The sequence below is a fragment of the Peromyscus maniculatus genome, chromosome 18, assembly GCF_049852395.1.
Source record: "Peromyscus maniculatus bairdii isolate BWxNUB_F1_BW_parent chromosome 18, HU_Pman_BW_mat_3.1, whole genome shotgun sequence".
NCBI lineage: Eukaryota > Metazoa > Chordata > Mammalia > Rodentia > Cricetidae > Peromyscus > Peromyscus maniculatus.
Window position 1 is genome coordinate 53,260,611 of NC_134869.1, and position 25,829 is coordinate 53,286,439.

General features: G+C 42.4%; 2 protein-coding genes across 2 annotated transcripts in view; one reads left to right on the top strand and one right to left on the bottom strand.

Moving 5' to 3' along the window:
- Positions 1–24,800, top strand: part of LOC102923362 (lysozyme C-2) — an 88,488-nt gene extending 63,688 nt beyond the window's left edge. Inside the window, exons 3-4 of the mRNA XM_076554215.1 lie at positions 23,792–23,870; positions 24,347–24,800. Of these exons, the coding sequence (XP_076410330.1) occupies positions 23,792–23,870; positions 24,347–24,554 (287 nt within the window). The 3' untranslated portion in view covers positions 24,555–24,800. The remainder of the gene's footprint in view (positions 1–23,791; positions 23,871–24,346) is intronic.
- On the bottom strand, positions 491–5,509 carry LOC102922435 (lysozyme C-2). The gene is made up of 4 exons (XM_006973368.4): positions 5,329–5,509; positions 3,582–3,746; positions 1,798–1,876; positions 491–1,346 (listed from the first exon to the last, which is right to left on the bottom strand). The coding sequence occupies exons 1-4, from the start codon at positions 5,462–5,464 to the stop codon at positions 1,280–1,282; spliced, it is 447 nt and encodes a 148-aa protein (XP_006973430.1). The 5' UTR covers positions 5,465–5,509; the 3' UTR covers positions 491–1,279.
- Positions 24,801–25,829: the final 1,029 nt, after the last annotated feature.

A 25,829-nucleotide genomic window follows, 5' to 3' on the forward strand; every position in this document is an offset into this window, starting at 1 on the left:
AAGAAATGTAAATAATAAAAAAAAGAAAGGAAATGATGGTATCAAAATGCTAGAACAACACACAGGGAACTGGCTGTCCTGTAGCAATGTCTTCATGTCTACAGAACTGGAGGTTTCACTGTGTGGGAATTATCTTGTCCGAGTCCTATTAGGGCCAAGGGAGATAGGTCTGCAGGCTTTTGAATATTACCCCAGAAATATCCAGCTTGTTGTATGTAACCAGGATGTAGGCAATGGCTACATGTAGGTGTGGATATAGATAGGAACACGCTCTGTGTAGGTGAGGATATAGGGACATGTTATGTGTTGGAGAAAATATAGACACAGGATATGTATAGGTGAGGATGTAGACACTGGTTATGTTTAGGTAAGGATGTAGGTGCTGGACACAGACCCTATTAAGAGTGTCATGTTTATTTTTCCCAATATATAAACCATTTCCCCAGAGACAGTATAGGAGGGTAAAGAAAGACAAGGTGTGCATTGATACCATTTAATGCTCATTTTTATTTTTTCACAGTATGCTTAGTTTGCTGATACAGGCTCATCTGTCTCAGAGTTAGTTGATACACATGAAGGTACTGTAAGAAAGTTAAGGGCTAGCAGAGAGACTAATCAGTCCTGGATACCTCATGATCAACTAGAGGCATGGATCATTCTCTCAAGTGTTAACACAGAATAACACATGAGGTAAGAATCTACTATTAAGCACTATGAATGGCCAACTCTAAGATAATTCGCTTTTGAAAGGTCACACATTTCGTGACACCAAGTTTCTGAGTTGAGGCAATCTCAGTTCTATGCACTCAGAGACCTGTTCCCTTAAAAACCAGCCTTGCCCCACAGTGTGGCTGTTCTTAACTGTTCGGGGGCTGACCCTGGAAGCTCACACAGCTGCCATTTCACCCAAGATCTACTGTCTCCTTACATTTCTGCTGTATGTCTACCCAACAGTGGAGAGATGGAGATTAATTCCAATAAAACTTAATGTGAATTACTTCGTAGGTGAAGAACTGATGTATAGAGATGTGTGTGACACTCAATGCTAGATCACTGTCACCAGCATCTGCCGCTTTGGCTAACCAAAATTGGAGGCTTTCCATAAAACAATGAACACATTAGTCAGCATTAAGTCTCTTAGGAAACAGTCTCCATGTTGTTCCTGTTTCTGATAAAAGCCTGCTTGTCTAAAGGGGAAACCGAGGAAATGTGACCTTTCCCATAACTACTTCTATAGTGAGAAAGAGACAGGGTGAGCTGAGGTGGAGGCACAGGGCGGTTAGACTCCACAGTTGCGAATGTACTGGGTGAGATCTCGGTTTTGACAGTGGCTTCTCCAGGCCACCCTGTGGAGGAGAGTGAGACAGGAGGAAATGGTTAGAACTGTGTCCTCTGTCACACACATTCTCAAACCTGTGAGGGAAATAGTGTAACAGTGACACTCATGGAGATTGCTTTCTAACTATAGCTACACTCAGAACCCACTACTGACTGGTGGAGTTGTGTCTACAAGGCTGTTTGATCCTCTCCAAACCCTGGGCAGAGCACAGCATGCTCAATGTCACTGTGATATCACAGGCACAAAATAGTTAACTGATGATACAAATAGTCTGGGGGCCTGAGAAGGAAGCAGTCGTGTGTGGGAATTCTTGCAATCTGGAGAAATTCTCTAAACCTAATGATGGAGTGAAAGGCCCCAGCTGTAGCCACAGTGCTCAGAATAACACTTGGGTCTTAGAAAGACTCACCACACTTATCAACAGAACCAGCAGTTCCCATTCCAGAGTTCCAACATACCATGCTTTAATGCCTTGTGGATCCCTCACAACCCTCTTTGCACATTGAATGGCTTGAGTGATGTCATCCTGGAGCAAAGCTGAAAGACAGGTATGAGGAAGGACAAGGACTGTTACAGAAGCCATTTTCAGTTGGGATCCAGCCAGCTTTCTTCTGTGACACTGAGCAGTGCATAAAAGAAATTATTTGCAAGTGTCCCTGCATCTGTGATTATTGGAGACAGCCTCTCTTGATTCTATGCAGGTGAAAAGGTGTAAGTCATTTTATTTCTCATTTATAAAGCCCCTGGGAGTTGGGATATACTTTTTTCTCACACTGGAAAATAGAGCCCACCAATAGCTGTCACCTGGGACTACCACTGGAAATTCATCCTAAAGAAAAACAGTGGCTGGACAGGTGGCTCAGTGGCTTAGGACGCTGGATGCTCCTCCAGAGGACTTGATTCCCAGCATTTATATGGTAGCAAGCTTTGGGTTCAATTCACACACTGGAAAACTAGAACACCATTGACCAATTTAATTCAAGCACTAAAAATTACAAAATACTTCTCTCACTGCGTGAGCACAAGTTCTACGGTCCCGGACCACAATCCTGATATGAACCATGTTTGTTTCTTGTTAAAAATAAGTTTCATCTTAAATACACGAATCTGTGGTATTTTGTTAGATCAGATAATTTCAATCTAAGAACTAGATTGTTTGGACATGCAAAATAAAGAGTTTAAAAACAGAACTAAACATTAGTAACTCACTCTAAAATCCCTCCACACAAAGAGTAAATCAATCCATACACATAGAAGCCAGTTGGACAAGATGGCAGTTATTCAGTGATACTTTCTCATATGGCTATTATTATAGAAATATCTTCATTTGTATATGTTAGAAATCTTTATTATAAATTTCATTTACTCAAAAATGACCTGCGACAATTTCCATAACTACCCCTAAGTAAGCAGCTAGAATGGAAATCTCCAGGACAAAACACCAATAAGCCCACTTACAATTAATTAGTGTATATTCCAGAAATTTTCATATGTTATAAAATGATGTGTTATAAATGTTTGTTTTTCTTAATTATAAGTATGTGTCTGTGTGTGGATGAAGGCATGTCAGTATAGGTTAAAAAATATCCCACCCCACCCCCCCAAAAAAATATCCCACCAAGTTTTAAGGATACCAGCTCTTTACTTCCTATTTTCTATTAATTTAAGGTTTGTGTCTGTGTGTGCTGGTCTGTGCACCAGGGAACCTGCACAGATATGTGTGTGTGTGTAGAAGTCAGAGGACACACCAGGAGTTGTTCCCTAGAAGCAGTCCACATTGTTTCTGATGCAGGGTCTGCCATCGGAACTGGCTTACAGATCAGCCTATCTGATTGGCCAGTGAGCCCCATGATCTGCTGTCTCAGACTCCCCAGTGCTGGTCTTACAAATGCGTGTCACCAAACTCAGCTGTTATGTGGGTGCTGAGGGTCAAACCTTGGCATTGGAGACTTTCTGTCTGAGCTACCTGGCCAGCCTCTGTATACATTGAGTATTCAGTCAGTGATTTTGGAGGTGGAACCAAGGGCCCTCTGATTGGTAGGCAGGGCATTCTATCACCAAGCTATGCCCTAAGCCTAATGTCTTCCTTGGGTAAATTTGATGTGAATAGCAATGACTTTCTAACAGTCCAGTCTCCCCAGTTTCCTGATGCTTCCTTCAGTCATGTCTATTGCACAGAGCCTCTGCTCTTGCACATAAGAGCAGGGGTTGTTTGCTATCCCTCTAACCCGCCTTGTCTTACCACTGCAGGATATCCCACAGGCATTCACTGCTCTTGGGGTTTTGCCATCATTACACCAGTATCGGCTATTGATCTGAAATATCCCATAGTCGGTGCTTTGGCCTCCAGGGTTGTAGTTTGTAGCTCGTGTGTTAAAATTACTCTCATGCTGAGCCAAACACACCCCTACAAAGAAAAAGGATATTCATCAATAAGCAGCAACAGCAAATGATTATTATTGGAAACCAAAATTATCTCTTTGATCTGGCCATATTTTACAAGTGATTTACATTATGAATACAACCATATAATTAAATTATAAAATATGGGGCCATGAATTCAGGGCAGGTCTGGCTCTGTTACTCAGTGTAGTCTCTGGTCTCAAGTGATCCTTCTGGCCCTGCTGTTCAAGTAGGTACCTAGTCAGCATGTGAAAATTCTCAGGTGCCCCAAAGAGAATCTCTTTGAGGACAAATCTAATTGCACTGAGTTTAAACAGGATAAGGTCCTTTAAACCTGCAAATAGATGAACCAGTCACAGTGGTGGTCACCTTTATTCTCAGCAGTCTGTAGGCAAAGGCATGTGAATCTGTGTGGTTTTGAGATCAGCCTGGTCTACACAGCAAGTTCCAGGCCAGACAGTGCCATACAGTAAAACCCTGCTCCCTCCTCCCCAAAATAAAACAGCTGTTTCTTCCTTTGCTTTTCCCTACTCCATCTGCCCTCAAGGTCCCTCCCTAAAATAGAAACACAAATAGTAGTTAGGTGGGTTTTATGAATGAATATCTAACACATATGCAAATAAAGATGTTCCTATTAGGAAATTCAGAATTTCCTCATAGATATGAAAGGTGAATTTGCATGTTAGGAATCTCTTTTCTTCTGTGTCACTATGTATCCTAGTTTGGATTGCACAACATGCAATCTCCTGTCTCAGCGTCTCATTGCTTGGATTTCAGGAGTATGTACCATCACAAACAGCAGATAAATATTGAAAGTGAGAACATTAAAACAGAAAAAGTTATTCTACAAATCAATCCATCCATCCACCCACGCCCCCCACCCATCCACCATCCACACATACATCTGGCTGCTCACTCGTTCCTCATGGACAATTACTTATTGAGTGGTAATTGCCTTAAACCAATCTGAAAACCACACTAGTTACAAGGATGTAGATGGAGTAAGCCATGAACAACTTTTCCTCATCCACGTCTTCCATTATACAGAATAAAAGGCCTTCCCAGAGTGAAGAATTGTACCAAGTCATTTCATTCTCGGGTTCAGAAGACCCCACTTATTAAAAAGAGACTAGGCAGAAAAATAGGATCCCTCTGCCCTGCATAGGAAGTTCAAAAGGTTTGAAAGTTTTTCTCTCTAAAGTTCCATACCAAGGTCAGAGAAATGAAGACAGATCCCAGTCACCCCAGGCTCTCAGAACTCAAGTTCTGAATGAGTGAGTCCTCCCATCTTTTCTCACCCCCTGTGGGCTATTGAGTCTGAAACAACTGGAAAACCTAGTGACTCTCCATGAACACCTCAGGTCCTATTGCCTTAGCCGGGGAAGATGTCCCCTCCCATGCCCTCACTGCAGTATCTCTGATGGAAAAGATGAACACTGATGTTTTTAATCAAACTAGTCAAACAGGCAGGAATTCTAAAAACTATTGACCCCAGCTCCCTCTCTGCTCACTGATTGCTTCCTTGTACCTGTTATGCAGGGGGTATCCAGATAATCATCTGGAGGGGTCAAGAACAAAAGACTTACAGTTTGCCAGGCTGATTCCCAAGTAGCCATCCATTCCATGGCTTTTCAGAGTTCTGGCGAACTCACAGCGTTCATAGACCTTGGCCTGGACAGTGACAGAAAGCAGGAAGAGCCCCAGAGAGAGGAGAGCCTTCATGTTGACCTGAAAATCAACTCAGCAGCTGCCCAGAGCAGCCAGGTCCCCAGTATTTAAGCATCTTCTCCTCCCTTCATCCTCTAGTGGTTTGAGGGTTCTACCTTTTGAGCTTAGTGCCAAGCAGGAAGTTCTTATTGATCCACAAACTTTAAAAGCATTTTTTATTTTCTGCCAGTGTTTGAACAGAGATGTTCCAGTCTGCAGTGAATGATAAAATGACACCATTGAAAGACTTTGCTCACAAAGAACCAGGAGATAACACTCCTCCTAAAACAGGGAGCTCATTTTATTTTATCTTGAATATGACCAATGTAAAGAAAAAAAGTGGTTATGCTTTACTGCTTAAAATAAGGTGTGACTATACATCAACAGTCTTTTAAAATTAAATGGTTCTGTGTGCATTGACCTTTTTGTATCATCTCTTTCACTTAAAATTATCTTTCATAGAACTTTCCACAAAGGAGATCTCTTAGCACTGATATGTCTCTGCTTAGTCAGATTCCTTTTCTAGACTTTCTTGATAGTAGTATGAATTGCTGCAAACCGGTGGTTTGGTTTCTTTCTGAGACAAGATCTCACTGTGAACCCTGGCTGGTCTGGCAATGGCTATGTAGACAAGGGTATCCTTGAACTCTTGTGCCTCCCGAGTGCTCAGGTTAAAGACACGTGCTAACATATGAGCAGTCAGGTTTGTTTGTATTTTTGTGTTTTAAGTTACTGATTTAAGTCATCCCCCAGCATAAGCAAAGGACTAGAAGATCAACATACTGGTCATCATTTGATATAAGGGACAGCAACTTTAAAGCCCTGCATGCTTTCTGGTCCACACCCAGAGTAATACTTCAAACCAGTGTTGTGTATATTGAGTCTTTTTTGTTGGACTTTCTTTGGACTGCCAGCCCCCAAACAATGACTCAGAGACATTATTATTAATGAAAGCATGGCCTTTAGCTTAGGCTTGTTCCCAACTAGCTCTTATGACTTAAATGATCTGTTTCTATTAGTCTACTTTCTGCCATGTGCCTCTTTACCTCTCCTTCATTCTTTATGTCCAACTCCCTTCCTGTCTCAATGATTTTGCCTGCTAGGACAGATGCTAACCCTGAATTCAGCTCTCTGCCTGGAAGTCCTGACTATTCTCTCCTGCCTAACTATTGGCCATTCAGATCTTTATTAAACTAATTAGGTGCCTTAAGCAAGTGAGGGAATACATAGACACATCTTCTTTACTCAGAGTAAACAAATACCCTGCAGTAACTATGGGCCAACTTAAGATCCTCTTTATTCATCTTCAGAGCTGGAGGAAGCACAGTCACAGGAAAGTGATGGGAGAGGGTGTAGTTACCTCCTCCCCAGGGAAAGGGCTTGGTCCTGATGCAGAGATGGAAGTAGTGATGAACTTGCATTCCCTGTGTTCTTAACAGTGTGACTTCAGTTAATTCTTTAGCATGCTTACTACACAGGCCAGTGTGAGGAAAAAAAGTGAGGACCTTCCGTATCAGAGCTGAGGTCTCCCTGTTTTGATCCAACCCTGTTTTGGGTGAAGTTCAAGATCCAACCAATAGTCAAGAAATCCAGCTCCTGTCACTACCATCATAGACCTGGACGCCTGCAGTGGGTTGAAAGGAAATGGCCACCAAAGGGAGTGGCATTATTGGGAAGTGTTGCTTTGTTGGAGGAAGTGTGTCAGTGTGGCAGTGGGCTTTGAGGTCTCCTATACTCAAGCTACTCCCAGTGAGACAGTCTACTTCCTATTTGTTGCCTGCATATCAAGATGTTAGCAACACCATAACTAACTGCACGCTGCCATGCTCCCTACCATGATGATAATGGACTGAACCTCTGAAAATGTACGTCACCCCAATTAAGTGCTTTTGCTTTGTTAAAGTTCCCATAGTCATGGTGTCTATGCACAGCAATTAAAACCCTAAATAAGACACCCATAAATCAGTACTTTTAAGTATAAATAAAGTACATGTGAAATAACTTTCCTAATATCTTTCACAAAAGGTCTTGTCTTCCACTGTCCCAACTAATTTCCATGTTAGAGCATCAAAGGTCACTAGGAAGAAATAGGACTCTAAAAATGAGACTCAAACAAACATACCCTAGTGAGTTTCCTTCAGAAGTCATCAGCTCAGGGAGCTGTGCACTTTCTTGAACAGAAAACCACCAGAACCCCAAAGCAGCATGCCCAGGATCAGCCTAGGAAGGAAGCTCCTAAGTCATACAAATTGTCAACTTGATAGTGAACTCTATTTCCAACAATGGGAGTTCCTCTGCTTGGCCTTAGAGGGGTCCGGTATTATCTCTAAGTCATTGTTTAAGCATTCTATTTAAAAATCACGAACAATGCCACTGTTTTTGTCAGATTAATATTGATTCTTTAATAAACAGACTGAGATGGATTTGGGGAATTCAAAATGACAGAAACCAGAAAAGGTCACTCGCCATCTCCCTTGTGTCCTTCCTAACGCAGTGTTCCAGAACATACGGTTGTTATCTGTACAACTTTGTGCATTCTGTTGACAAAATAGAATTTTCGTTACACACATTTGAACAGTTATGAACTTGTGCTTTCTTGGGGATTGAATAGACAAATATTTACTCAACATCCAGAGCCAAATCACTATCAATGATTCATTGTGACTATTCCAAAGGCAAGGGGTGGTTCCAATTTCAAAAGTTATTTCTTCTGGTGCAGGAGTTACAGGCAGTGACAATATTCAATCTTAATTTTTGTTTCATTTGAAATAGTGAGCAAATGCTTTAAAAATAAAACAGCAAGCATATATAATTTGAGCCCAGACTTTACTCTCCTTTGGTTAAAAAAAAAAAAAATGTGCTTTTAGCCACTTTTTTAGGTGGTTTAGAGATCCCAGATAATTTTGTTATATTATAATGGGAAAGAATGTACAATGTGTTCATAATTAATAATTTATTCATCTTGTTTCTGGGATTAAAGGAATTAATTTAATGAGCATTGTGGGCTTTAGACCTATGAAGTTGGAAGTTGACTAAGGGTCTGTCAGACATTTCACTGTGAATACCAACTTCGAAGGTCAAAAGTTGCCACAATGCACCATCATCTACAGAATGTACTTGGATCTGGTGTTTGAAGAAGTATGCTGGACACAAGTTTCCAAATCTTCCAATTCACCTAAAAACACATGGGAAAGGCAGTACCAATGAAAAAGCACAGAATATGTAACCTGTACAGGGAGAACATAAATTTAAGCTGTGAGGAATCAATCCTCAAGTGTTCCTGGAAAGAGACATCCAGAAAAAAGGCAGTCTGGGTCTTGCCCTACAACCTGGAAAACACTAAGAGAATCCGGATGCAGCTAGCATGGCCGCCCACAGACACCAGGCCAGGTTGGAAGGCTGTCCAAGAAGTCATTTAAATGATTTGCTCTTCTTTTCCAGGAGGGAGAAGCCCCAGAGGATGGATGACACAATCACCCTTTGGAGAGGATGAACTGGACACTCTGAATTTGAGATTCAAGACCCAGCAGCAGGACTGGGGTGTAGCTCAGTGGCAGAGTGCATTCTAGCACATGGAGATTCCAGCTGCTGTGGTGTGACTTTCTCTTCCAGGAGTAAATGATCATCTCATCTCATTCGTTTAGTTTAATCCAAGCTATAGTCTGACTCCAGTTGTCCTTTGCATCAGGAAACAGAATAACACTGGCAGAAATGATTCAACATAAATCCAGAGGCCTGAGTAAACAGTGTTATATCTACTACACTGCCAATACCCATGATGCCCCCTGACACTCTTTTGTGAAGTCCTTGGTCCCTGTTCATGGTGCCATTTGTGGGGGACATGCCTCCACTTTATCCCCCAGGGTACTCTTGAGGTGTGAGGTCTAAGAGATTTAGGTAGAAATATAGAGCGGGGAAAGACAGACAGAAACACAGGACAGCATTGGGGGGGGGGCTGGATCCTAATCCACTGGCCCTTTCCATCTCTTCTAAAGGGCTCTTTATAGGAAGTATAAAGAGCAAAGGGGTAGAGCAAAAGACCTCCTGCTAGCACAGCCAAGTGTAGACCCTTCCAAACACCTGGTAACTGCACACATGGTTAATCCATCCCATTATGCAGCCCTTTTGGATAAAGCAAGCTGAGATCTCACTAGGAAACCTCTGTGGGCCCCCACATCTCCTATTCCTGTACCACCTCTTACATTCTCCTCTTCCCTCCAGATCCCCTCCCAACTTGACGTCCTAATTGTGGTTGTTGTTTTGAATCAACTGATTCCAGTTTGTGTTACCCATGCATTCATGGGTGTGAGGCCGTCCACTAGAGTGTGGTCCACCTTTAAAGGTAGTAAACTCTCCCTCCCCAGAAGTCATCAAGGTCAAAACCTTTAAAACAAAACAAACAAACAAACAAACAAACAAAAAACCCAGTAACTAAACACCCTCTACATTGGACTGAAAGAGAGCTGTTAGAAAACCGATAGATAATATAGGGAGCAAATGACATTATGCCAAGGTGAGAACCAAGAGCTCAGTATATATCTCTAGATTCAGGGCAATTCTCTCTTCCTTTTCTCTCTCTCTATGCTGAGGGTCAAATTGGGAGCTTTTCACATGCTCAGGCATGCACTCTATTAATGAGATATGACTCCATCCCATTCCAACACTCTTTCTTTTTATTTATGCACATTGGTGTTTTGCCTGCATGAGGGTGTCAGGTCCCCTAGAACTTGAGTTAGGGACAGTTGAGAGCTGTCAGGTGGGTGCTGGGAATTGACCCTGGGTCCTCTGGAAGAACAGTCAGTGCTCTTAACCACTGAGCCATCTCTTCAGCCCCTTAATATTTTTAAAAATGTAGAAAAAAAACTGTTTTTTAAGTTTGAGTTTTGGTGAGAGGAAACAAATTCTCTATGGAGATAAATTCCACTATCTATGAAGGTACATTCCATGAACACCAGTTATTGTATTAAGCAGCAAATAACACATGTTAGACTTCCTCCCATAATTTTATGGGCAATTTAATTCACATTTCAAAGAATGTGACTGTCTTTGTTAGTTCTGTTGTTGTTATTTGTCAACTTGACAAAAAAAAAGCTAGAGTCCTCTGAGAAGAGGGAACCTCGATTGAGAAAATGCTCCCTTCAAATTGGCCTGTGGGGCATTTTCTTGATTGATGGTTGATGTAGGACCCGGCATCCCTGGACATGGTGCCATTGCTGGGCAGGTAGTCTTGAAGTGTACAAGAAAGCAATCTGAGCAAGCCATGTGAGCAAGTCAGTAAGCAGCACTCCTCCATGGCTTCTGCTTCAGATCTTACCTGCAGTTTCCTTCCTTGAGTTTTTGACCTGATTTCCCTTAGCAATGGACTGTGATCAGGACGTGTAAGCTAATAATCCCTTTCCTTCACAAGTTGCTTTGGAGTGTGGTGTTTCATCACTCACAGAAGAGAAAAATAACTAATACAACAAGAGATTAACAATAACTAGTAATAAAACTGAACAATTTTGTACTAAGTCATATGAGAACTATTGCAACATGAGCACTTAGTTATGGCCAAGGTATAACCATTCCTGACTTGGTTCTATGTGACTAGTGAGTGGGTAGTGTATATAGTGTTGGTACCCTGGATAAAGAGATGAATTATGTGCTGGATTGAACGCAGCAGGACAGTGGAGAACTTTATCACATACTTTTAGAGACATGAAATCCAAACTTTAGGAATTAGGTATTTCTGGAGTTTTTCAGTTAATATACTGAGATTATTATCAAGCATAGATAAGTCTAACAACAGATAGGGAAATAAATTATAAATGAATAAATCATTGGTAAGTATCAAGTGATAGTAGGTTGATACCAGGGCATGCTCACATTGAGATATGAAATTGAAATCAAAGAATGAACAAGAAGGACTAAGAAGAAGCAGTCTGTGAAGGAAGAGGTGGGTAGAGAAGCTGAGCTAGAATCCTCTCTAGAAGTATCGGTGGCTCACTTTGACAATGTGTAGTGAGTAGGGCTCAGGTTTGGCTGTGACATGGGATGTAGGTGTGGAGAAGTCAACAGAGATGAGTACCGAGAAGTATGAAGTGTTGCACTTCATGCAATGCTGCTGAGACATTAGGTAAGAAGAGCAGCCATGCTGACTGGATTAGAACCAAGGCATCATGGGAGATGTCTTGACAGGGAGATTGATCTGACTGAGGACCAAAGTCAGATTAGAAAGACATCATAAGAGAATGGGGCATGTGATGGTTTAAGATGATAGATTTCTTGTGATGATAAATAAAAAAGCAAGGCCAAGTGAGTACCTTTTGGTTGGTCCTGCCAAGGTATGTCACAAAACAAACATATCACGTGTAACTGAGTAAATACAAGAGGTTTATTGGGGGAGGGAAAGTGTGAAAGACTGAAAGGCCATGTCAGAGTGAGGACATGAGAGACATGGACAGACAGACAGACAGACAGACAGTGAGAACAGGGAAGAGACAAGAGGAAGAAGAGAGACAAGAGAGGAGCAAGAGGCAAGAGAGCGAGCTGTGTCTGGCGGGCACTTTTAAGGGGCGCACATGGCACAGAGCTGGCAGTGGAAAGGACCCTGAAGAGAAGTGATGATGTAATTGCTTTGGTGATGGAGGCAGGCTGCAGCCGAGGTGGAAACTAACATCCCCATAGACTCATGTGCTTGGATGCTGAGCCTGTAGGGAGTGGTGCTATTAGGAGGTGTGGCCTTGCTGGAGGAAGTGTGTCACTGTGAGAGTGAGCTTTGAAGTCTCCTATGTTCAAGCTACACCCAGTGTGAGACACTTTACTTCCTGTTCCCTGTGGATCAAGATATAGAACTCTCAGCTCCTTCTCCGGTACCATGTCAGCCTGCATGCCACAATGTCCCATCATGGTGATAATGGACTAAACTTCTGAACTATAAACCAGCCCCAATTGAATGCTTTCCTGTTTAAGAGTTGTCCTGGTCATGGTGTCTCTTCACAGCAATAGAAACCTTGACTAAGACCAGAGGTGAGGATACAGCAGATAATTATGTACAGACCTTTTAAACTCAAATCCTGTACTACTGGGAACAAATATGATGAACTTGGAGGGCTATATCCTGCTTCCTAAGATGCTCATCCGAGATGACAGATGCCTGGGGCATTTGGTGCCATGATGAAGATGATATAGAAAGAGGACAAACAGCTTGGGGGAGTGAGTGAGCTGGAATCCATCTGCATGTGGAGACATCACCTTTAACAGGAGCTCAAGCCCTTCTATCAAGCCAGAAAGAAATTAGAAGCAGCCCAGGGAGGGCGTCAATAGTTTTGGTGACTTGAGAGGAGAACTTTGGGTGGTGGTGTTTCTTATCTTTCAGTGTATGAGGCCCTGGGTTTCTTTAAGTCTAAGTTTCTTAGACTTTCACAATTTTATGCATTCGTACAGTGTACTTGGACACACCCATGTGTACTTGCACACACGTATGTGCATGTGTGCCTGTATTTCCTTTCTTTTGACTTCCCTAGTTTGAAATTATTTATTCTTTGTGTTTTTCTGGGTGTGGTTAACTTCTTTTCGTTGGAGTTTACCTCCTACCACTTTCTGCTGGACTGGATTTGGAGACATATACGGCTTAAATTTGGTTTTGTCCTAGAATATCTTATTTTCTCCATCAATTATGATTGAAAGTTTTGCTAGATATAGAGGTCTGGGCTGGCACCTGTGGTCTCTTAGAGTCTGTAACACATCTATCAAGGCCCTTCTGGTTTTTAGGGTCTCCACTGAGAAGTCAGGTGTAATTCTTACAGGTCTGCCTTTATATGTTACTTGGACATATTCCCATGCAATTAGCCTACTTGTATCTCTGGCTAGAGAGTCCTGTGTGCTCTCAGGGGATGCCTGCTGGAGTTTGGGGAGGCATAAAGCAACTAGTGGGGGAAGGGATATTAGGAGGGGAGAAGTGTGAGATCCATAAGAGATGAAGTTGGGGGAGGCTGTCTCTGCCGAGGAGCTAGGCAAAGATGTCCTCCTTTAGAAACACTGTATGGTGGTTTGAATGAACTGTCCTATATAAGTTTCTGTCATTTGAATACTTGCTCCCTATAGCGTGTCTGTTTGGGGAGGATTAGAAGGTGTGGCCCTTCTCAAAGGGCTGGTCATTTTACTGTGAGCTTAAACATTGGCGTCACTGGCCTTTTTGTCTTGCTCCAGTATAGAATTGGAGAGTGCCTGTGGATCTTGAACCAACCACTCCCAGGCTTCCTGAGTGGTTGATGGTAGGGCAGGAACCATGGAATGGTAGGTAGCAAGCATCGTCAAAGTAACTGCTGAGCTAAAGCCAGTCCTTTTAGATGGCACAGCCATATCTAATTAGGACAGCTGAGCTGTTTGACAAAGATCCAGCAAGTGAGCCACATGGTGGCCACCATGCCACCTTTGATTTTTGTCTCCACCTGTTGCATACTTGGGAGACTTTTACTATTTGTACACTTTGGATTGATGGAAAATTTTTTATGAATCATTTATGCTTTCTCCCAGGAGTATTGCTTCTAAGCTTCTCCAGGAAAGTCCTGAACATACTACCACCCCCTGCTTCTAGGGGCATATCCTTATGTATTTGAAGGTCTTCCTTATGCCTTGGAGGTTGTTACACAAATAAGGACACCAGAGGTCTCTTTGCAAGGCTGTGAGACATTTTTGAAACAACTGTCCTTGTACTTACTCAGGAACAAGATAGTCAAAGCAAAGTAACCTTTAAAAGGTCAACAAGATTCGATGGGCTAGAGGAGTTGGTCACAGTTCAGATCACAAGCCTCTTTCCAGTACACACTCAGGCAATTACATAACATATACAACAATAAAGTTAGAATAGCTGAAGTTACCTCTGCTCTATACAGAGATTTATATTGATGAGCAAAGTAGAAAGTAAAAAGACGATAAAAGAATGAGATGTCAGATTAATCCACATACTTATGAACATATGATTTTTGACAAAGAAGCCAAAACAGCACCACGGAAAAAGAAAAGAAAGCATCTTCAACAAATGCTGCTGGCATAACTGGTTGTCAACATGCAGAAGATTACAAATAGATCCGTGTCTGTCACCATACACAAAACTCAAGTCCAAGTGGATCAAAGACCTCAACATAAATCCAGTTACACTGAACTTGATAGAAGAGAAAGTAGGAAGTAGTCTGGAATGAACTGGCACAGGAGATCACTTTCTAAATATAACACCAATAGCACAGACATTGAGAGTGACAATTAATAAATGGGACCTTCTGAAGCTAAGAAGCTTTTGTAGAGCAAAGGACATGGTCAATAAGACATAATGACAGCCTACAGAATGGGAAAAGATCTTCACCAATCCCACATCTGACAGAGGGCTGGTCTCCAAAATAGATAAAGAACTCAAAAAGCTAGACTACAATATACTGAACAATTCAATTAAAAAATGGCATACAGCACTTAACAGAGAATTCTCAATAGAAGAATATCAAATGACTGATAGACATTTAAGGAATTGTTCAACATCCTTAGTCATCAGGGAAATGCAAATCAAAACATCTCTGAGATAGCATCTTACACCTGTTAGAATGGCTAAGATAAAAAACACTGAAGGCAGCTTATGTTGGAGAGGATGTGGAGCAATGTGAACACTCCTCCACTGTTGGTGGGAATGCCAACTTGTATAGCCACTCTGGAAATCAGTATGGCAGTTTCTCAGAAAATTGAGACTAAGTCTTCCTCAAGACCCAGTTATACCACTCTTGGGCATATACCCAAAAAATGCTCAATCTTTCCACAAGGACACATGCTCAACAATGTTCAAAGCAGCATTATTCATAATAGCAAAAACCTGGAAACAACCTAGATACCTCTCAACTGAAGAATGGGTATATAAAATGTGGTACATATACACAATGGAGTACTACTCAGCAGTAAAAAACAATGACATCATGAAATTTGCAGGCAAATGGATGGAACTAGAAAAAAATCATCCTGAGTGAGGTAACCCAGACTCAGGAGGTCAAACATAGTATGTACTCACTCATAAAGGGATACTAGATGTGAGGGAAGGGATGGCCAGACTGCAACCCACAGCTCCAGAGAGGCTAGCTAACAGGGAAAGACCCTAGGAGGGACACATGAATGGCCCATCAATGGAGAAGTGGATGAGATCTACATGAGCAGACTGGGAGTGAGGGTGGTGGTGGCAGAGTGTGAGGAGTGTGGCATGAGAACATAGGGAAATGGGAGGGTCGAGCTGGAACAGGGACAGAGTGGGATGGCAGGGAGGGAGATACCATGATAGATGAGGACTTCATGGGAATAGGAAGAGGCAGGGTGCCAGGGAGGCTCCCAGGAATCTACAAGGATGATCCCACCTTGGAGTGCTGGCAGTGGTCTAGAGGGTACCTGGGCTGGTCTGCTCTGGTGACCAGTCTAGTGAATACCCTAACCATCATCATAGAGCCTTTGACCAGTGACTGATGGAGGCAGATGCAGAGATCCATGGCCAGGCACCAAGCTGAGCTCAGTAAATCCAATCGATGAGAGAGAGGAGGGATTCTGCAGGTGGGGGACATCGAGATCATGATGGGAAGACATTCAGAGATGACTGGCCACACTAGTGGAAGCCCATGAACTGTAGCCCAGTGGCTGTGGAGCCCCCATGGGACTGGACTATGCCCTCTGGATATGGGAGATAGTTATTTGGCTTGAACTGTTTTGGGTGGCACCCAGGCAAGGGGATCAGGATCCGTCCATTGAGCATTGGCAGGCTCTAGGGAGCCCGGTGCCTGTGACGTGACGCCTTGCACAGCCTTGGTGCAGAGTGAAGGGGCTTGGACCTGCCTAGGCTCAGTGTGCCAGACTCTGCTGATTCCCCATGGGAGACCTTGATTTGGGGGATGTGGGGATATGGGGTGGCTTGGGAGGGAGGGCTGGAGAGTGGGAGGAGGAAGGAGGGAGCATCTGTGGGTGATATGTAGAGTGAGTAGAAAATTTCTAAATAAAGAAAAATGAAAAGAGAAAAAAAAGAATGAGATGTCAGGACCTCCCTTTCTTAGAAAAGACAGCACATGCAGAGCCACTGTCTTCTTATGACCAAAGGACAACAGAATGCCAGACGTATAAACGAATTCTATAAAAATATAAAATATGAACCTTGTATTATGCCAGAATTTGAATAATAACTGCAGAAGCTTTGACCTGAGGTGTTTTCTTGGGCACTCTGACCTTTAAGAGTCAATAGTACACTGCTTGGGACATGCAATGTGCCCAGGCTGGCTTGAAGATTTTGTTTTGGTCTAGTGTCCTTGAAGCAACCAAAAACACCAGCCTGAGAACAGGCTTTCTTATGCCTCTAGATTCTTAAAACTTGGGTTATGGGTTAATGAGTAAAAATGATACCTCTGTCCATCAATGATGTCAAAACTTGAGGAAAAATGATTGGAAATGATAACTCTGCTCTGTCATACTTTATTAATGATGACTAAAATATGAGCAAGAGGAAGTGAAACACATGTCCAAAAACTAAACTGATATTATCTATGTTTTGGAACATGAATCTATCCCTGCTTACTAAATTCTGTATGAGTAAAATAGCACTCTGGCTGCTAATAAATCAGGCTGCAAAATTCCCTTGACCATCATATCTGGCTCATTCCTTGCCCTGCTGACTCCTTCCATCCTCTGCTGGGACCTGCCCACTGCCGGGGATGGCTTCTGGCAGCCTGCGCTTCAGAGTGAATCCTGTCTCAAGACACCCTGGAGAGCCTAAAGAGATGACCAGACAGTTCAGAGCACTGGCTGCTCTTCCAGAGGACACAGCTTCCCAGCACCACATGGTAGCTCACAACTGTAACTCCACTCCAGGGATCTCACACCCTTTCCTGGCCCCCATAAGATCAGGCACACATGGGGTACACAAACATACATGCAAGCTAAAATGCCTGTACTCATAAAATAAAAATAATAATTACACATAGAAAAGCATTCCATTTGTCGTCTCCTCTGTATCAGCAAAGGAAAACTTTATTTGAAAAATACCCCCAGCCTCCTGAGATGATCACTTTTAAAGGTTGCACGTAGTTAGGTTTATGTGTTTGGTTCAGTTTTAGTTTTGAAGTCCTATTGCTCTATGGTGACCCTTTATGTTTTAACATGGAGAGGAGAGGCAAGGCATGGTGTAAAGGAGCTAGGAATGATGTCCACAGGAGTCTCAGTGATAACAGAAATACAAATAGAACAATAGCAATGAAAACACTCTAGAGGAGACACTGGCTAAGCAATGTGATACCATGGGACCCAGCCTTCTAGAGAGCAAGGACATGCAGCAGGTCCTTTTGGGGGAAACACACATGAAGTGATTCAATTAAAAATCAATGCAAAGCCGGGCGGTGGTGGCTCACGCCTTTAATCCCAGCAGTTGGGAGGCAGAGCCAGGAGGATCTTTGTGAGTTCAAGGCCGGCCTGGGCTACAGAGCAAGATCCAGGAAAGGCGTAAAGCTACACAGAGAAACCCTGTCTCAAAAAAACAACAACAACAACAACAAATCAATGCAAAATGGTGGATGCACACAGAACAATTTGATATGAAGGAGTGTGGGTGAAAAGTAGTTGCTGGTTTTAACTGTAAATATTAGTTCTGTTTTTTTTTTCTTTTGGTTGTTAAACTTCATTATTAAAGGGGAGAACAATCCTCTTTTAGAAACAGCTACATCCCCGTTCTTAACAAGCCACAAAGTTAAGTACTTTAAAATAAGTACTGTACACTTATTGCTGGACCACCAGAACATCTCTCATCAATCTTGTGGAAAAAGAGGGTGAAATGCAGAAATCAGAACTGCAGGAACTTCCTCCTTTACTCACAGCTCAAAGATTGGAGGCCCCAGCTGCCAGAGAAAGAAGGAACTTGGAGGATGCTTAAATATCAGGCTTGCTTTTTCTACTCAGCCTGCAGCTGATCCGGAACTATGTCAACATGAAGGCTCTCCTCACCCTGGGGCTCTTCCTGCTTTCTGTCACTGTCCAGGCCAAGGTCTATGAACGCTGTGAGTTCGCCAGAACTCTGAAAAGCCATGGAATGGATGGCTACTTGGGAATCAGCCTGGCAAACTGTAAGTCTCTTGTTCTTGAGGCCTCTAGATAATCTCTCTTTGTAGAACAGGAACAAGGAAGCAATCAGTGAGCAGAGAGGGAGCTGGGGTCAATAGTTTTTAGAATTCCTGCCTGTTTGACTCGGTTTGATTCAAAACATCAGCGTTCATCTTTTCCATCAGAGATACTGAAGTAAGGGCATGGGAGAGGACATCTTCCCAGGCTAAGGCAATAGGACCTGAGGTGTTCATAGAGAGTCACTAGGTTTTAGCCCACAGGGGATAAGAAAAGATGGGAGGACTCACTCATTCAGAACTTGAGTTCTGAGAGCCTGGGGTGACTGGGATCTGTCTTCATTTCTCTGACCATGGTATGGACCTTTAGAGAGAAAACCTTTCAAACCTTTTGAACTTCCTATGCAGGGCAGAGGGATCCTGTTTCCCCCTACTTGCTGCTGAAGTGAGGTTGTGGTAGTTTGAATTCAACTGGCCTCCGTAATCTCATAAGGAGTGTCACTATTAGGTGGTGTGACTTTTTTGGAGGTAGTATGGCCTTGTTAGAGGAACTGTGTCAATGTGGGCATGAGCTTTGAGAAATCTTATACTCAGGATACCATCCAGTGAGTGTCTCAAGTTGATTTCCTGTTGCCTCCAAAATGTAAGACTCTCAGGTACTCCTCCAGTACCATGTCTGCCTGCCAAAATAATGGACTGAGCCTCTGAAACTGTGAGCCCCCTCAAAGTAAATGTTTTCTTTATAACTCTATAACAACAGAACCCTAACTAAGACAGGGGTTCTCTGAAATGTTTTACACTTCTGGGAAAATTATGCTTACTCTTGAGGGAAGCAGCCTTACACTTAAGTGCCAACAACTCACCAGAAACTTTGATTACATATGTCCAAACCTCCCACATGCTCACCAAGAGCAGCTTTCAAATGTCCAGCTTGCACACTTTGAACAGTAATATCAGGGATGCTTCTGAAGGTCTTGTTGATACTACTGTCTTCACGGTAGATGATACAGGTTCCCTGACTGGATATGATGTTGTCTTAGTTAGGGTTACTATCATTGTGAAGAGACACCATGACCATGGCAACTCTTACAAAGAAAACATGTAATTGAGAGTGGATTGCTTACAGTTCCAGAGGATCAGTCCAATATCATCATGACGGGAACATGGCGGCGTGCAGGCAGACATGGTGCTGGAGCTGAGAGTCCTACAGCTTGCAGGCAACAGGAAGTCAACTGGCTGTCACACTGAGGGACACTTCAGAAAAAGAGACCTCAAAGCCCACCCCCACAGTGACACAATTCCTCCAACAAGGCAACACCTCCTAATAGTGTGACTCCCTTTGGGGGCCATTTTCTTTCAAACCACCACAGACATCAGATTCTTGGTGTGCCCTTGCCGGCTCCCATCGGACCAGATATTGTGAATTCTGCTCACATCAACTTGTGCAAAAACAACAGGCAGCCCTATGATGTCGAGAATTACCAATTATCAGACCTTGTAGGGTATTGGCAGAGACATAGACCAAACTCCCAGAGTTGGTGGGATCCACCTTTCTGGCCAGGATGTCTTTAGAAATATGTGTTGAGAGTTCCTACATTTTCACCAACCAAAACCTTGGCCTTTTGCACCATAGAATGAACATCACCTCAAAGCGAAATGCCCTCTGCTCTTCCTTGGCTGACTGCCTCAGTCTGCCCACCTTGGATGAGGTCTAAAGGTCCTTGTATTGAAGGAGTCCCTGAACTGCCTTAGGTTGTTGGAGACAAGGTTGAAGGTTATAAGAAGACCAAGGAGGCTGCTTTCAGGCTTAAGGAGCATAAGGCCAGAGGCTGGCCAGGTAGCTCAGACAGAAGAGTCTCCTAGGGTTTGACCCTCAGCACCCACATAAAATCTGAGTTTGGTGACATGCATTTGTAGGTCCAGCACTGAGGAGTCTGAGAGAGGCAGATCCATGGGGCTCACTGGCCAATCAGGATAGACTAATCTGTAAGCCAGTTACAGTGAAGAGATGGCTCAGCAGTTAAGAGCACATGATGCTCTTGCAGAGGCCCTGGTTTCAGTTCCCAGCAGCCATATGGCCACTTATAATCATCTATAACTCCAGTTCTAGGGAATCTTGCATCCTTTCCTGGCCTCTGTGGGTTCCAGGTATGCATGTAATGATCAGACACACGTGCAGGCAAACAGTCATATACATACAATGAAAATAAAGAGATCTTTGACTAGGCAGTGATGATACACACTTTTAATCCCAGTACTCCACAGGCAGAGGCAGGCAGCTCTCCAAGTTCAAGAGCAGTCTGGTATAGATGTAACTGTCTTGTTAAATAAGAAACACAGAGCCAGTGCAAAGATGAAAGCCCAAGAGGTCAGAGCGATAGCTAAGAGCTAAAAACCCACTTCTGTCCTTCTCAGCAAGAGAGTTACTTCCTGTCTGTCTTTTTTATAGACTTTCTTTTCTGCCTTCTCATTGCTTGTAAACCCAACCACATGACCTCCTCATCCACTGCCTGTCTGTACAGACCTCCAGGTCTTCTAAGGTTGGTATTGAAATTAAAGGTGTGCGTCTCCATGCTGGCTGTATCCTCGAACACACAGAGATCTGCCTAGCTCTGCCTCCCAAGTGCTGGGAATAAAGGCATGCACCACCACCACCCAGCTTCTGCTATGGCTTGCTATTAGCACTGACCCCCACGCAACTTTATTTATTAATATACGAATAAAATCGCATTTCAATAAAAATAAAATATCACCATAGCCTGACCTACATAGCAAGATCCCAGGAGAGTCAGGGATACCCATAGTAACTTTGTCTCAAATAAGAAAAAATTAATAAATAAATATAACAAAAAATGAAAGAAAGTTTCTGTAATAATCTACGAACTAATTACATGTGGCCTTATTGGTGATTTGTCCTGAAGATTTCAATTCTAACCATTTAAATAGGGATATTTTTAACTGAATAAATTTTATCATAAAGATTTCTAACATATACAAATGAAGATATTACTATAATAAACACCACATGACAGGGTACCACTAAGTCACTAGCATTTTCTCCAACTGACTTCTATGTGTGTGTATTGATGTACTCTATGTGTTAAGAGATTTTAGAGTGAAAATTTTGTTTCTTTTTTTTTTTTCAAGACCGGGTTTCTCTGTGTAGCCCCAGCTGTCCTAGAACTCATTCTGTAGCCCAGGCTGGCCTTGAACTCACAGAGATCTGCCTGGCTCTGCCTCCGAACTGCTGGGATTAAAGGCATGTGCCTGACTTAGAGGTTAAGAGCACAACTACTCTTCCAGAGGTCCTGAGTTCAATTCCCAGCAACCACATGGTGGCTCACAACCATCTGTAATAAGGTCTGGTGCCCTCTTCTGGTCATACAGGCAGTATACATAATAAATAAATAAATCTTTAAAAAAATTGTTTATAAACTCTTTAGTATATATGTTCAATAAATCTAATTCTTAGATGAACATTTGTAGGCATAGTTTCTGTTGGGACTACCAGCTCCACTATAAATGCACAGAGACTTAAAATTAATTATAAATACTCAGCCAGTAAGTAGCTCAGGCTTGTTACCAGTTAACTCTTACAACTTCAATCAACTCATTCCATAAATGTACATTCTACCATGTGGCATTACCTCTCTTTCATCTTGCACCTCCTGTTTCCTATCTGTGTCTGGCTGGAAACTCCTCTGACTCTGCCCTTCTTCTTCCCAGCATCCTTAGTCTGTTTCTCCCACCTAACCTTTATCCTGTCTAGCTATTGGCCAGTCAGCTTCTTTATTAAACCAATCATAGTGACATATATTCACACAGTGTGAAGGAATATTCCACAGATGTTATCTCATCTAACAAAATAACATAGATTTATGTATTTAAGATGAAACTTATTTTTAACAAGAAACAAACAAGGTTCATATCAGGATTGAAGCCTGGGATGGTAGGACTTGAACACATGCCATGATGGAAGTAATATATAATTTTTAATGCATGCATTAAATTGATCAATGTTGTTCTATTTTTCCAGTGTAGTAATTGAACGCAAGACTTGCTACATTTTAGTCAAGCCCTCCAAACAGTGAACTACTGATTCCTAATTTGTTAAATTTAGTTGTTAAAATTTTCCAGAGAAAAAGATTGTGGAACATTCTTTGTAACTTACTTAGCCTATCTTTAAAAGTGTTTTGTACACCCATCTACAGTCATTGAAAGGTATTAGAAACTACAAGCCAAAAGGAACATCACTCCCAATTTGAGTGCTCAGAGAGTTGATGTAACTGGGAACCTTTGGCATATACTCTTCTAGACTGTGAATCTATGCTGTAGGCCCATATAAAGTTATGTCATTCACATATACGTACTCACTTTACAACATATATAGATTTTACATTTTTATACAAATTAAATTATACTTACACAGATTCATGATATAGTTATTATTTAAAACATTATTCATAGCAACAAATAATGACCTGAATTATCATTTTAAAGAATGAATATAATTGCAGTAGCAATACTCTGTATGTTGAAAATACAATTCTTGAGTCTTAAAGCACCTGGGTGCTTCCATTTTACTGATTATGAACTGTTAAAAGACCTTTATTCCTACAAGGCTTGTGCATTGTGTTCTTTCAAGTATTCATTTATCTTTCTGTGTGTGGGTGTTTTGCCTGCATATTGGACTTGTATGACTAGTATCTGTTGATTGAGAAGAGGGCTTGATCTGATAACTGGAGATATCGATAGTTGAGAGCTGGCATGTGTCCTCTGGAAGAGCATCCAGTGCTCTTAGCCACTGAGCTATCTGTGTAGCTCCTGATTTTCTTTAGGATAAATTCCACTGGTAGACACAGGTGACAGTCCCAGAATGTTTTATTTCCCAGTGTGATAACAAAGAGGAACTTCCCTCATTGTAGCTGACAGCCCCATAGCCTCCAGTGACCCCTCATGACTTCAATGTGTTCTTTACTTTTTAATCTGTGCTGGAATCCTAAGAACACTCTACACTCAAGTATATCCCAACTCCCAGGGACTTTATAAATGAGAAATAAAATGACTTACACCATGTCACCTGCATAGAATCAAGAGAGGCTGTCTGCAATAATCACAGATGCAGGGACACTTGAAAAATAATTTCCTGCATGCACTGCTCAGCGTCACAGAAGAAAGCTGACTAGATCTGAACTGAAAATGGCTTCTGTAACAGTCCTTGTCCTTCCTCACCCCTGTCTTTCAGCTTTGCTCCAGGATGACATCACTCAAGCCATACAATGTGCAAAGACAGTTGTGAAGAGTCCAGAAGATATGAAAATATGGTATGTTGGAACTCTGGAATGGGAACTGCTGGTTCTGTTGATAAGTGTGGTGAGTCTTTCTAAGACCCGAGTGTTATTCTAAGCACTGTGGGTACAGCTGGGGCCTTTCACTCCATCATTAGGTTTAGAGAATTTCTCCAGATTGCGAGAATTCCCACACACGACTGCTTCCTTCTCAGGCCCCCAGACTATTTGTATCATCAGTTAATTGTTTTGTGCACGTGATGTCACAGTAACATTGAGCATGCAGTGCTCTGCCCAGGGTTTGGAGAGGATCAAACAGCCTTGTAGACACAGCTCCAACAATCAGTAGCAGCTTCTGGGTGCAGCTGTAGCCTGGGTTTCACACTAGATCTTGGCCCAGAACACAAACTCCATTATTGTCACTGTTACACTATTTCCCCTCACAGGTTTGAGAATGTGTATGACAGAGGACACAGTTCTAACCATTTCTCCCATCTCACTCTCCTCCACAGGTCAGCTTGGACAAGACACTGTCAACACAAAGATGTCTCTGAGTACATTAAAACTGTGGAGTCAAACCGCCCTGTGCCTCCACCTCAGCTCACCCTGTCTCTTTCTCGCCATAGAAGTAGTTATGGGAAAGGTCACATTTCCTCAGCTTCCCCTCCAGACAAGCAGGCTTTTATCAGAAACAGGAGCAACATGGAGACTGTTTCCTAAGAGGCTTAATGCTGACTAATGTGTTCGCTGTTTTATGGAAAGCCTCCATTTTTCAGTTAGCCAATGGGACAGATGCTGGTGACAGTGATCTAGCATTGAGTGTCACACACGTCTCTGTACATCAGCTCTTGACCTATGAAGTAATTCACATTAAGTTTCACCAGAATTAATCTTCATCTCCACCAAGGTTGGATAGACATACAGCAGATATGTAAGGAGACAGTAGATCTTGGATAAAATGGCAGCTGTGTTAGCTCCCTGGCCTTGTGTGGGCTCAGCACCCAGACAGTAAAGAACAGCCACTGTGTGGGGCAAGGTGGGTTTTTCAGGATTTATGGTTAGAACAAGATTCTGAGTGGATAGAGTGAGACTTCTCAACTCAGAAACTTGTCATGAAACATGTGACTGTAGCCGAAGATTTCTCTAGTCCTGCCTGGCCCACGGTCAGGACAAATCTCTCTCACCTGCCAGTTCTGCAGCTGCTCAGACCCAACCGACTAAACACACAGAGACTTATATTGTTTACAAACTGTATGGTCGTGGTAGGCTTCTTGTTATCTAGTTCTTTTATCTTAAATTTACCCATTTCTACTAATCTATGCCATGGCTTGTGCCTTGCCGGTACTTGACATCTTGCTCCTCATCGTGGCAGCTGGCAGCATCTCCTCCACTCTGCCTTACTCTTCCCCCAGTTTTTCTCTCTGCTAGTCCCACCTATACTTCCTGCCTGGTTACTGTACAATCAGTGTTTTATTTATCAATCAATCACAGCCACATATATTCACAACATACAGGACATCCTACAGCATGTGACCTCTCAGGTAATATCTTCTTAGAGCGGGCCCTTTTACACTGCATAAAAAGTAAATTCTCGGGCTGGAGAGATGGCTCAGTGGTTAAGAGCCCTGGTTGCACTTCCAGAGGTCCCGAGTTCAATTCCCAGCAACCACAACGGTGGCTATGAGATCTGGTGCCCTCTTCTGGCCTGCAAGCATATATGTAGGCAGAACACTGTGCATAATAAATAAATAAATCTAAAAAAAAATAAAAGGTAAATTCTCAACTCACCTGTCAGTCTTTGTTAAGCCTTGAGAGAATGGCCTCTAGTTGACCACGAAGTATTCAGGACAGATTAGTGATTGTGCTAACTCTTAACTTTCTTAAAGTAGCTCCATGCATATCAACTAACTCTGAGACAAATGAGCAAAACTAAGCACATTGTGAAAAACCACAAATAGCCATTACATGATTTCAATGCACAAAACTTGTGTGTGT